Source organism: Macrosteles quadrilineatus, unplaced genomic scaffold (assembly GCF_028750875.1).
Source record: "Macrosteles quadrilineatus isolate MER2022 unplaced genomic scaffold, UCM_ALF_1.0 Scaffold_3__2_contigs__length_128488019, whole genome shotgun sequence".
In the NCBI taxonomy this organism is placed as follows: Eukaryota; Metazoa; Arthropoda; class Insecta; order Hemiptera; family Cicadellidae; genus Macrosteles; species Macrosteles quadrilineatus.
Genome location: NW_026542596.1, coordinates 127,351,096 through 127,365,463, shown reverse-complemented (window position 1 = coordinate 127,365,463; position 14,368 = coordinate 127,351,096). Strand labels below are relative to the sequence as shown.

The window sequence follows — 14,368 nt, the reverse complement described above, 5'->3', positions numbered from 1 at the left end:
CTACAAACCCAGTGACACTGGATAATGTTGATAACAGGTCAACGTCACGGCCAAGGGATCTATAAAGCTAGTGACAATGGATAATGTTGATAACAGGTCAACGTCACGGCCAAGGGATCTATAAACCTAGTGACAATGGATAATGTTGATAACAGACCAGCTTAATAGCCAAAGACTCTACAAACCCAGTGACACTGGGTAACGTTGATAACAGATCAAGGCCAGGGTTTCCACCAACCTAATACCACAAGCGATATGATCATCTAGTATCAGTTGTCAGAGTCGCCCTTTTCATATTCACCGTTGTGTGGTCGGAGTAAGCCAATTTATTTTCTGCTGCAAAAGACGTTAATCGGATTACTTCAATGTCGTGTGTGCTTACTGCAGTGTAACTAGTCGTGGTCTTACTTAGTGACCATCAGTTTGCCTTTGTGACCTAACCGTAAAGACCACCTTTATCACCGCACAAGTCAGTAGTCTATAGTCACAAGCGTTTGAGATATTTGACAAGAAACAGAAAAGTCTTGGTGAGTCACAGTGTCGACAGTATCCTTCAAGAAACCGGAGTCTATCAACATGACTGACCAGGTTTGTGAAAGACTCATTTGAATAGATCGATCGTAGATAGTCAATGATTCGTTTTACGGTCAGTTCGTGTTCCTTTGACGACTGCCTCGGCTTTGGCAGTGGTTTTATAGGTCTGTACAGATTGGCTTGTTTCAATAAAGATCAGCTTACCTATAAGCATTAAGAGATAGAAAGAACTAGTTTTCTCTTATATGCACTTCTCAAAAGAACATTATGAGGAGAAATCTCGACTGTTATCATAAAGGTTATGGTTTATTTTTTCACATCACGGCTGGTCTTGTGAGCGTATGGCTTATGTCGTTAAGGACTAAGTTCTAAACTTGCAGACCACCAAAATGGATTTTATCACGAATACTGTTTATGTTTTAACATTCGGGAATTTTAATGTCGTGAATGCTGAGTGTTTCTGGAGTCCAATATGTAGGTACAGATACCTAAAGGATAGGGTTTTCGTTCTATGAGAACTTTAGATGTATTTGAACACGCCCTCCACGGCGTCAATGACTCTTTTGTCCATCTTATTTTCATGACTGGTATGTTTTAGGATTTTTTACACGTTTTATGGTTTTTAAGTGATCTAAGATTTCGTCACTGTTTGAGTTTTTCTCTGAGTGGTACTAAACTATAGAATCTCGAAGGGTTTAAGCCTTTGAAACGCGACAACACAAATAAAAGGTTGAAATAAACCCGAAGATTGTCTATAATTTACGACAGTAAAAGACCTGCAATCTTGTTTTAATTTAGCGCTGTCCCAAAAGGAACCAAAAGTGGACTCTGGTCCGCAAGGCATCATTTATACTTCCAAGAAAGGGAACAGCTCGACTGCAATGACCTGCAGTAAAGCCAAGTTACACCACTTCTTTTCTATTTGCACCTTCTTGCAATAGTTCCAGCCTTTGAATTCTAAGAATTTTTTTAAAAGTAATCCATATCACCATATCTTAGAATGCCATTTCAACGTTTGAACAAGAAGCAAGAGACCAAAAATTAATGGTTTGCAGCGTAAAAGTATGTGCAGTGATGTTTGTCATCTACAGCGTAATCAATGTTGCATTTAGTCTGATAGGACGGGATAATATATTCTAAACAGCTACATGTGGAAAACCTTGTGAGTGAATTTTCTATGGAAAAGTGAGGTATTCGTATGCATCGCAGGGTAAAATGGTGCGGGACCGTATAATAGTTCAATTTAATGATTTTTTAGTGTTTTGAGAGTCCATTTATAGTTTATTTATTAATATTCATATTTTTGTGGGACAATGGTCCACATATCGTATTTCGGTAACTTCTTTGACGGGTTCGACAGCCAAAATAGTTGGAAATCTCTTACCGATTTTTGAGGTTTCGTTATAAAGTGTCCAGCTTTATGGTTCAGTGTAAAACAAATGCTCTGGAAAGCAAATCTGGTGCAGTATTCAATCAAATTGTTGACAACTATCATTTTTTGTATAGTTTATAGTTTTTCATATTGATATAAATTAAGAGTACAGTACCGTTCAAAATAGGCCAAGTTTTTTTAAGAGAACCGAAACTTGCATTGATAGGGTAACAGCAAAATTCTACTTTAGATTTGCATTTTTGATATATGACTCGAACTCCTGCTAATAGATGAGTTTTTTGACTTAACCTCCTCCTTCTTGACCACCATTTTGAAATTCCTGTTATTTTCCTAACCTCAATTTCTCTTTGAAAACAGTCTGTGTTACATAAAAAACTCATTATTTTCCACATCACAAGATGAAATGCTACACGAAACAAGACAGCTACAATATTTTCGTTGAAAGTGTATTATTTAATATAAGTGTGTAAAAATCTATGATGAATTTACGGAAAATTTATGGTCTTTGTTACTGTACTGGTAAATTTCTTGGAATTACTTGGACAAGTGAGATGAAATCAAGCAATCCTTTAGATTAAAATGTCTAGTTTCCAAATAAATCGGAAGAACTGATTTTTTTACGCACACCTGGTTTTAGAACGCTTTGTTTGGAAATGTTTTACACATTTCAGGCTAACTTGGAGTTCGTGATTTATAAACGTAACCTCACGTATCTAAGTCCCGAGGTCTACCACTAGACGAACTCGCTTCCCTAGAACAACTGTTAACATTGATTTTGTTCTTATTTAATACTTTCCAATGAAATGCCAACCAGACAAAGTAGGTATTTTAAGCCAAGTATGAATGGAGATGCGTGTAGGATGAGTGGTGCTATCTTGTTGTCTTGTTACGGCTGATGCCCAGTTGCACCGATGGTCAAAGGAATTTGCAAGGGTCGACAAAGTCCTTCATCCCAAGAGTGCCCAGTTGCACCGGTGGTCAAGAATCTGTCATGCTTGAATTCTCCTTCCCCACCTCGAACGCTCTTATATACCGTTCCATCGTATATAGTCTGCGCTAAATATTTACCATATATAGGGAACTAGCAGCTTACCCTTTCTTTGCTACGGGGTAAAGAGTAACAAACAAACATTAAAAACACATAGACTCAACACACTCTATCATATAATTTTGCCATAAACGTTTATCTCTTCGTCTTGAAATATATTCACTGAATTGTATTTTTTGTAAACCTAACCTAACCCAACCTAACCCAACCTAACCTAACCTAACCTAACGTTTACCGTACTAACTACGTTTAACAACATTTCAATGTTAGGGGAGGGCGTCAGGGATCTTTGACCGCCGGTGCAACTGGGCATCACCCTAAAATGACCATCGGTGCAACTGGGCATTCGAGATTAGGGCTACCCCTGACAATCGGCACAACTAGGCAACTGCCCTTGTTACTGACTAAGGCCGACATGTTCCTTAGACACAGCTGTTAATTAATAGCCCATACAGCTAATGGCAACTAAGGGACCTACAGTTTATAGTGGAATCCGAACCACATTTTTGCTTTGGTAGAAACAAATTGCTCTTGTTTTCAGGATATTACTGTGGATAGTCGTAGTACTCATTGGTTCGGACGTTAATCCACACTAGGGAATCGCATCCACAGTACATGCCTATAAATATACACAATTCGTTCATTGTGTGTTTTAAATTACCAATTCTTATTGACTCCCAGCACCTCAAATGAGCCGTTTCATTTCCGCATAGACATATTCCCCGTTATTACCCACATTGCACGTGAGACTCGAAGGCTGCTGCGGCCGTGATCCCTGTACTCTGGACTCTGTGCTTTGTCTCCAGTAACTGCCTCTAGCCTCTAGCCAGGCTATGTAGTGTGTATCCAACCGTCCTATCTGCTAACTACACACCGTGTACTGGAGGTAATTTATTGACCTAGCCACTAATGTGCGTGTGTGGCAAGTACGGCGTGCCTTACCACTGATCTCACTCACGAGGAAATTCCTGAAATTCTCGTTGTTTTGTTGTACAAGTCGGGACTCACGAAATACGCAAACGAACTCTGTGTGGTGGTAGTTAGGTGTATTTATGGGGTTTAGTTAATTAAAGATGTTTTGCTCCTATAGTATAGCCGTTATGGATTTCATTGTTACCCAAGAATTCACAACCAAAAGAAAACAATGGCACAGTAATGTATTTAAGCCAGGTTATAAAAAATATAAATTATGATTAAAAACGTAAAATGAAAAATGATCTTCCTTTTCAGAGATAAATCGTATATATAAAGCTACATCAACTTGGCCAGCAACAAAAATAGTAGAAAATATAATTTTAGTCACTAGCGCATTCTGTGTCTGGCTCACACAAATAACCATTCGCCATCATGGAAAACAGTGAAGCAGCCCTCATTTACTATGTGAATACTTCGAGACTCTAATAAGACTGATTTGTCTTCTTTAAACTCCCAATATACCTAATCCAACAATAAAAGAGTTACATGTATAAGGTAAACGTGCACATACCTTAAAGCTGGGTCAGATATAAAATAGTTGAATGAACATTGAACAGCTTGGACTCGAGTTTGAGCACTTGAACTTACACATTAAGTAACATTGGACATCTTGAACTTGACTTGGAATATTTTTAAGTCGACATTGAACACCTTGACTTTTGCATTTTGTTTAAAGTTGACCAAGTACCTTATGAGGTGTGTGTGTATTTTCCTGGTTTTGGTATTCTGCTGTGTTTTATGTAAATTATGAATTCAAAACCCAAAAGGGGAACAGTAAAAGACCTTGTTAGTTCATTGCTTAATTTGAGACTAATAAAATCCCTTTGCAAAACTGTAAAACGATTGTATGTTTAATCACAAGATCAGTCAATCACATATGTTGTTAGACGAAGCTTCAAAACGCTTCGTCCTGGACTTATCGATCCTTGACTCGGCAAGTCAAATCTTAAACTCCAGAGTTCAACCAGCCAAATAAACTCCAGAGTCTATTAAGATCTGGGCTTCGCTATCACCCTGACTCAGCAAGCCATTTTTTTAGACTCCTGAGTCTAAAGCCGGTTTAAGTCTAGAACTTAGCTAAATCCCGAACTCAGCAACCGGCCCTAAATTTAACATGAATTTTCTGATGTTTCTCAAGCCTAGCCATCTTTGCATTTAAAGGCTTGCCCATATCTGAATGCTCCTAATTGTCACAAACAAACAAATCTAACAGAGTGTACACCAAAATATCGAACAACGGATTAGTATTTGTAGAAACGTTATATAAAACTTAACCGCAACATTTTTTTAATACCGGGAAATTATACTTCTTGCAAATTTCTACCGAAAACAACTTTTAACCTTGATACATAGCTTCCCCAACCTGCGCCGGGTTGTAATTCAGTACCAAACATGCGCATTTGGATAATGACGGTGGTCCACCTTGCGTAGGCGAGCAATTAAACAGCTGTAAACAGGGCTGCCAACGGTTGAATGTGGAGTTAGGCTGCATGGTTGTGTGGGGGGAGATATGATTGGGCTGACTAATAACAGTGAAAGTGATTATAATGCGAAAGGTCAAGGCTTATGGTGAACGGGCCGCGCCGCGCCGGTCTGAGCTCACAATAACTATGTGACGCCACCATGGAACTGCATAGGGAATATGCAACTGGCCTATGAGGTCTTGTGTGGTAAAAACTCAGTTTGGTTTAAAACAACGAGATTTTGAATTATCTTGAGATTCAAAAATTAACTCGTTACCAAACTCAAAGGAATTTAAATTGTCATGAACCTGGCCTAAAAGGCTGTAGAAATTTGGGCCACAAGACTAATTTTGAACTTCTTTCTTCAGTGTAGGTAGTCTACTCTAAAAGTAGTTTCCTTCGTCAAACATATCCAAACGAATAAATCACAGAAGAAGTCAGAAGGAAACTATTGTAGTAAGGGAATACATATTGTGGATTGAAACTACTGTATATGGCATATGCAACCGTCCGTTCTACGAGTAAGTCTAGAATAACAAAAATTTGTATTTAGGTTTTAAAATGTAATTTTAAACGATCTTTGGAATCGAACCTCATCAACTCATTACAACCATTTTAACTTTATGAACCTTACAACTTAAAAAGGAAAACTCCATAAAACGATCGAGTGTAGCCCCTACTACTGAAGGATCATCACTATAACTGCACAAATATGGAGGTTATCTGTAAGAAAGGACGGTGAGGTCCTAAGTTCGCCTCAATAAAGGATTTTTAATTCACTCATTCATAACTGTAAGGAAATTTAATACGAACAAATACACGTTTAGTATCCAAAGAAATATTTGGCAATGAATTTATACTGGGTCAGAATTGCTGTAGAAACTCATAGAAAATACTTACTGTGTTACCATTTTGGATACCTTAAATTTGCTATGTATCCTTACACGTTCTTTAATGGAGCTCCTTTTCAAAATTCTTTAAATTTTAAAATTCAAAATACTTGTACATGCTTTTGGATTTTTCACACGGGTTTGGTGAAATATCCACTTAGTCTCTAAAATCTTCAAAAATTATGTTGAGGCCTGTGTAGGGTCAATTGTATGGAGACATTTTTAAACAAGATCTTACCCTATCATGGCGTGTCCAATGGGGAGGACCCTGGCAGGTTGCCCAGGGCCCAGGTCGGAGGTGACGAGATGGGATTCCTCAGGGATCAACGGTCCCCAGTGTTGTTGGAGACCGTTGAACTGGGCGGAGCCCCGGGTGACGAGGTGATGCGGCTATTTTGAAAAGTTCAACTCGGTTTTGACTTTTTATGTCTTCTAAGTTCATCGACATGTTTAACTCTTTCTTTTTGGAGAGATGAAAGAGGTATGGTGAAAGCTCGACGTCTGTATGGTCATATTTCCAACGTTAAAGTTGTAGTTAATTTTTAAATAAACCATTTTAATAACTGAAATATAACGTTTTTTAGCTGTAAGACCAGGCAAATCTAATAAGGTTTCCCCGACTAACTTTGCCTTATTTTTACACAAAAAACGTTATATTTCAGTTATCTTCTGTCCGATCTTTTTGATCTTGGTATCGTTTGATAAGGAATTAAAAATGCTAAAAAAGTAGCCCTGAAATCTTTTTTAGAACTAGCCGTTAATGAGTTATTTAAGTTATAAAAATCCAAACTGCCGCCGTTTGAAATTTACTATTGGAACAACTTTATTATTTTTTCTATAATAGGTCTTGTGTATGTTAACATGGGTACCAAATTTCATAATCATCGAATGAAAAACTTCACAGGTCAAAATATTTTTGTATAAAAAAAATTGGCGGATAAGTAAATATGCATTTTCGGACATACCTTCACATAAACTTTTTTCTTCCTTTTAGTATGAGGATTCATTTCCCAAAGTCCTGAAACGTTTTTTATGGGCACCCTGAATAGGATTCGAGACCACCAAAGGAAATAGTTGAGTCAGTCTCTATAAATTGGTCATTATAATGTAGAGTAATTATCAAGGTCAAAACCACAGCGCGGTCAAATATTTGAGATTACGTGAATGATATTCAACTAACGAGTGGCCTTTCCTAACGAAGGCATTATGATATAATCATGGTTTCAGCCTCCACGTTTAACGATAAAGTAGAGTTTGTGTTTGTAGCTGTTGTAAAATCGCTTTATTTATAGCAAAGGAACAGAAAAAGATAATCTACAAAACCGGTTCTATAATAGTGTTACAGTTTTTTGTAACAAAATCGACAGGTTAGATATTTGCAATTCTTTTTTGTACTACTATTTCTTGTATCGCTAATTTAATGGTGTTACGAAATGTGTTATAGCCTACAATGTGTGATTTATTCTATAAAACATCGATAATTTATTTATGCAGATCTTTATTGGTGGTTAGGTTGGATTGTGTTATTTTAAACCAAACTAATACTGTACCATGTTTATAATTTTAAAGGCTTATGTGTCTTTTTTGGTTTATCTTGGTATGTTTTTATTTCAAATTTTAAACAAAACACATTATCTGACCTCCTTTAAGGTTGAATATTATTTACAAAATATTCATTTAATAACTAGCTGTTACCTACGGGCTTCACCCCGTTTGACTTCATAAGTATTAATAAAACTATTGATTGGTTAAGTTAAGCTGAAATAAACAAAACAGAATACAGTAATACAATAAGAAAAAATCACATCTGATTTTAATAAGGTAATAAATTAAAAAGAATAACACACAAATAAGTACAGCTGAGGCATTTTTAACATTAGGTATATGGAAAGTTCCCTTCAGGAAGGAATTACGACCTTAAAGGGCAATTTATGAAATAATGGATAGTTTTGCGCAATGTTTCTCATCATGACGAACATTTTAATATATGTATATACTTATATACTTTATACTTTTCATTGAAATTTATTTATGGTTTATGGGGGTGTGACTTGTAGTTTTCTCTAAGTTCATGGGTACTTTGGATTTATACATGGATACATTGTTCTGGAAGCATATTAAATAAACTGATGCCAACCATGGGCTAAGATCCTAAAGTAAAATATAAAATATATACTTTTATATTAGCATTTATATGTGCAAAACTTCTTTCTAGACCAATCATGAAAAAGGTTTTTACATAAAAATTCTCGTAAGCTGTAACAGATTCTTTTGATAACGCTTTAATATCAAACCTTGATGTTCAATCAATGATTATAGGATACACTTTTGTAGTAGTGTTCTCCATTTTTATTCACGCTATAAGATGAAGATATTCGGCGTTCCTAGCAATTCAGGGGGCGTGGTAGAAACAACACTCATAAACAAATCCGAAAACACGTTCGCTAAAAATAGACCGATCGAAATCCCGATCACGTGAACGGTAATTTGGTCGTAGCTGACGGCGGTTGGCTCTGGCTTGGGAAGTCCAAGGAGTTACTGATAACAAGGGCTTGCTTTCAAGGTCATAGTTACAATGTGAATTGTTCATTCAGGTAACACTGATGTTATGTGGGCTTTGTCTGTAGCGCAAATAGTCAGTATGGAAAGAAAGGTTACGTAAGATCGCTTCACATTTAGAGCAGATCGGAGTAAAACCGCAGGAATGTTGTTTGTACAGAAAAGTGGTGATCGTATGCAGTATTTCTCGGTAGAGTTTAAAACATTCAACTCCCTCTACGTACTTGGTGTAAAAAATCATAGCAGTAAAAAAATAGGTATAACATAGTAAAAAGTGACCTATCGAACCACTTTGACAGTAATTATATTCATCGTCGAAGGAGCGAGCTGGTGTAGTAGAGCGCGGGACTTCAGTCTCTGAAGTACCAGGTTCAAATCCCGCCAAATCAACAATGGGTTTTACCTAATTGATAATGCCGCAACCCCTAAGTCCAGCCTGAAGTAACGTGAAAAACAATTCCGGGCTCGTGCCTAGCGTCCTAGGGGGAAAATATTCATTGTCGAAGAAAATGTAATTTCTTTCTATGAGGTTTGTGTAGTTTTAGCTCTATTGCAGGACACTAATACAAATAACAATAATAATTAATATATACACAAATAATTAATGTGTTTGTCTAGTAGTTGAGGTGTACCAAAATTTCGTATGTTAATATGAAACACTTTTCATAACTTTATTTACAAAATGTGGAAAACTGTAAATAAAAATTAAAGAAACACGAGAAAACCCCCGTTATCAATAAATGTTTGTTCCATGCCCGAAGAATTTGAACAAAGTTAAACGAAGAATCAAATAATTGTTGAAAAGGCGACAAAGAACAAAAGAAAACAATGCATTTTAGGAACAAAGATAAAAATAACTATTTCCCAAGTTGTTTATTCATGTAAGAATTACAAAAAATACAAAATAAATTACAAAAAGTGCTATTAATTGTACAAAGGAAGCCGCATAGAAAAGCCTTTTAAAGCTTAAGCCTAACTAATGGAGACAAAAAATGTGCACAAGATTGTTTTGGTCATTAAAGAGACATGTTAATTGTATAATTTGACGTTTACAGTGACGCGACGCGGTGACGCCGGCACCAAGGAAGCAAACTTGACAAAGTTAATTGAATGGCTTTATGACAGGCATACGAGGACAGTCTTGTCATTTACATACTGGCCGGGCTCATAAATATAGAAAATCGTTTAGGCACCACCTTTATGACGTGTAATGGACTGATTTTGTTTATGGCTTTTCCAAAAGCTCCGCTCGACGTTTTTTTGGTCAGTGGTGACTATTTGAAAACGCTAATTTTGAAAGCCATTAATTGTTTTCTGTTATGTAAAGTTCATCGTATGGTAAGATCTTTTAAGTTGAATTCTCAGCATGACAAAATTAAGATGGTGGATAAAATACAAACTTATGGTAGAATAACGGTACACTATTTCTTTAAGCTAACTTCATTTGTGGATTAATTACGTTTAAAATAACTATAAGCGTTTGAACTCTAATCATTTAATATTATCAGAAATAATGTAAAACTTAACTGTAGGCCGTTGTTAAAAATATTAATGCATTAATTGGAATAAAAATGAACAAAGGTTCAAAGGTTCAAGGGAATGTTGGATTGAACTACAGCTGATTCACTTGTTATTTCAATGACGTAGATAGTGCATGTATTTGTAATATTTAGGATTTGTTTCGTATAATTGTTACCAAAATATTTTATGTCACAGTTTTAATTATTTTTTTAAAGCTTGAAATAGCATATTCATTGTTAGTGAAACACTGATGGTTAAATCGTTGCTAGAAACTTTAAATTGGATGACTTAAAGAAATGAGCCCTCCTTCCAATACGTTGAAAACTCGGCAATAAATATCCCTAGTTTGTTTACCAATAGAATGAACACTAGACATATAACCAAATGTATTTAACCAACAATACAAAGAAAACTAACACAATAAACTGTGACCCCAATTTCGTGACACAAATTTATAAAAATAAATTATTAAAAGGATTGAATGAATAAAGCCTTTGACTCGGTGAAGTAGATATACCTTTCCTTTTTGTAAGTTATAGCTAGATTTAGAGTAATAATTACTTATTTCAATTGATCCACTGAAAAATTGTCGTAAAGGGCCACTTTATTTCGTATAAACCAAATTTTAGTCCTGTCAAACTAAAAGCGTAATTCATTGTTGTCTGTAGCATATTGTATATCTCCATCAATTATAGTATGAAAAACTGAAATAGAATTAACTTCCACCGTAGCACTTGACTTTAGTTTAAACTATGAATCTATGAGTAACAAACTGGCAACAGATCCTTATTGGATGTCTCCTTCAACACCTTAAGTCAAGGCAAAGTAATAAACAAATACTGACCAAAGTGCAGGCCACCGTAGTCATGACTATCACTCGCTAGGCTTCATGCTGAGCACTTAGTACCGCGGCACAACGCGGGTCACAGTGTACTGGGCCTGGGCTGGGGACTCCGCCCTGCTGGCCACCACCGCCCGCAAGGTCACGGACTACCGGGGAACGGGCGCACTGATTTCGAGCACGAAACCCCAAAACTTGGTGAAATCGAGCATTGCACTAAAGCGGCAATAATGGGTTCCCTAATCCTATGGTGATTTCGAGCATTTGGCCTTCCTAGAACTTTAAGGATGATTAAATAGGGGAAGATGAGAAAGAAACATTCAAATTAAACTACCACATTTATTCCCTGGCCTTGTGGCCTACACACTTGACAAAAGTTAACAAATCAATGTGCGAGTCCCTCGGTTGTTTTAGTTTCGCATCGATAAACTTTTGCCGTACTAGAGTGTCCTTCCTTTGCTTTCCTTCTTCTCTGCGCAACGCACTGTTCAGTCGTATGTATGTTTCGGTTTGGGCACTTTGTAAACATGTCATAAAAACTTTAGTGAAAAGAACTTCGTATAAATAGGAGATTTAATTTATACCAGCAGGAATACCTGAAATAAAAGTCTAAAGATTTCCACTAAATATGATTATTTTAATTTAACATACTTTTTAAAGATAAATAACAATCAATTGTTCAGTGCAAATAAAATGAACCACTTTTTAATTTAAAGTCTAAAAATATCTCTGGTCTTTTTATTATCCTCTTCTTAGCAACCAAAATTCAATAAAACTATTTAAAACATCTGTCAGCTAATATATCTGTCAGCTCACTACAAAATGTTTTTTTTTTATTTACAAAGTTTTTTTTTAATATCCCCACCGCAGCTAAGCTGTATTAAGCAAATTTCATCCACATTGGATTTCATTTTCCATTGTTAATTTGTTAAATAAACAAATATTTATCCATCCACACTTAAATATCTCCTTAAACATGTCAGATTTATTTTTTATTTATATGGCATTAAGTTGAACGAGTATTTAGTACTTTTCTGACACGGGAAAGGTAATTTAGAGTGTTTTCAGTTAAATAATAAACGCTTTGGATGAAATAAACCAATTTTCAAAATGTGATAAAATATATCCAAAACAAGCAAACTACAACAGTTAACTTATTTTGCATCAGAATAACTCGATAGTTTTAGTTTTACGATGTTTTGAATTTCTTCGTATGGATTAAATTATTTGAATCAATTTTTAATTTGAATAATTTGAAGTTTTAACCGTACAAAAATACTTCACAATAATTTTCTTTTTGCTTTTATGAGCTTTCCAAAATTGTGTAAATAGAATTCGGGGACTCACCATAATTCTCTGTCCCCATGGTCAGATCATGCTTGTTCACGAACTCTTTCGAATAAATGTTGATTTTGACATTCATACAAAACTAGCCACTACACCCATGCCTTGCAACGGCGTCGGTATGCAAAAGATACAATGTTGGTTCTTTAAAAATATCTTAAAATGGTTTCACACCCACAATTTAATTAAGAAACAAAATTGAACGGTATTACTTAACTACATAATACAGTAACTAGTGCGTTTTTGTTAACTCGGACTGTGAACGCCTAGGCTACTAAAGATCCAAAACCAATGATATATTTCAAGATACGGTACAATCAAATAACATGTTAAGTAGATTATAGGCCTACTGATAAGGTTATAGAAGGTTATAGAATCCAACTTATTTCATCAATGAGCAGGTAGATGTATTGTTCTTCCAGACCTGGAGGTTCCATGCTCGAAATCACCACAGGATAAGCGATCCCACTACTGCCGCTTCAGTGAGTGCTCGAAATCAGTGCACCGCGGGGAACCCGCGCGAGCCTGACCCACCCCGGGGGTGCAAAGCTGAGCAATCATAATACTTGATTTTGAAAAAAAAAATACTGTTAAATTCTTTGAATAGTGGCTTTGACTATCAAAGTAGACACATTACATAACAATTTTAAAGTTATAGCCATATTTAGAATATTTTGAATTCTGTCAAAAAAAACGGCAACCGGTTGAAAAAGCTAACCTGTAAAGAGGTATACAGTACATCAAGTTGTCGCTCCATTTTTGCTTGGTTAAAAATGTCGTTTTACACAACAGAAATCAGTAATAGTGATAGACGTACAATAATTAGCTGGAAGCTCAATAATTTAATTGGGTTCATTTTTATCGTAAACCAGCTAAAAGTTTAACATGTAAATGGGACGAAAAAGTAATTGATATTTAAATAATTTGGCTAATATTTGTTTTTTTGTCAAGTACAAAATAAATTTACTGTCTACAAGAGAGTGCGGCTTCCTATACCAATTTTAAAACCCAGATTATTATGTACAGTTAGCTTTTCAAGAAACATTTTGGGTAAAAAAATTCCCTTACTAAGCAATACTGTATAAACAAGTTTGTGAGCCATTTTTGGTGTAATTGTCTTTTGCTTAGTTTTACCTTTCTACCCTAGACAAATATAATTAATATAGACCGTCAAAGGAAGATTCCGGCACCCACCGCAAGGAGTTCCGTGTACAGTTACGGCGCACACCGCTGCAGGCGAGGAACGCAGGAGCCGTATGCTACCAGCAGACGCTGCAGCATTTTGCCGTAACTAAACCGCACTCTTAGCGGTGGGTGCCGGAACCTGCCTTTGACAGTTTATATTTATTCTATTTGTCTATGGTTCTCTACTATGTTCATTCTTTTTCTGAAACTGGCTATTGACTTTGAATATACAAGCTGACATAATCATCTGTATGGTCTATCAATATCCAATCTTTATTCAAATATAAAAGCTACTCTCTACTAATCACTACAAAAAACTTCAATCTTCTTGTAAAATTCGAATTTATTGTTTAGTTTACGATACCATGAAACTAATGTTGTTTAAAATATTGTATAATTTTCAGTAAGTTATCCTTTTAGTTTGGCTTGGTCAGTAATTAATTGTATAATCTATTGTCAACAGAATGCTCTGTCGGTACGTCAAACAAATTTTCACTCTAAAACTGGATTGGTACTACTTAAACATAGGACATCTACAAAGGCAAAGATAAGACAGACAACAAAACAGTCGTAGTAGTGCTGATTCGTGGGTTTAGTGATGGCCATATACATTTA

General features: G+C 35.8%; 1 protein-coding gene across 1 annotated transcript in view; it reads right to left on the bottom strand.

The window, feature by feature from the left end:
• Positions 1 to 11,314, bottom strand: part of LOC128990754 (uncharacterized) — a 36,842-nt gene extending 25,528 nt beyond the window's left edge. Inside the window, exon 1 of the mRNA XM_054413311.1 lies at positions 11,228 to 11,314. Coding sequence (XP_054269286.1) covers positions 11,228 to 11,251 — 24 coding nt within the window. The 5' untranslated portion in view covers positions 11,252 to 11,314. The remainder of the gene's footprint in view (positions 1 to 11,227) is intronic.
• Between the last annotated feature and the right edge of the window lie 3,054 nt (positions 11,315 to 14,368).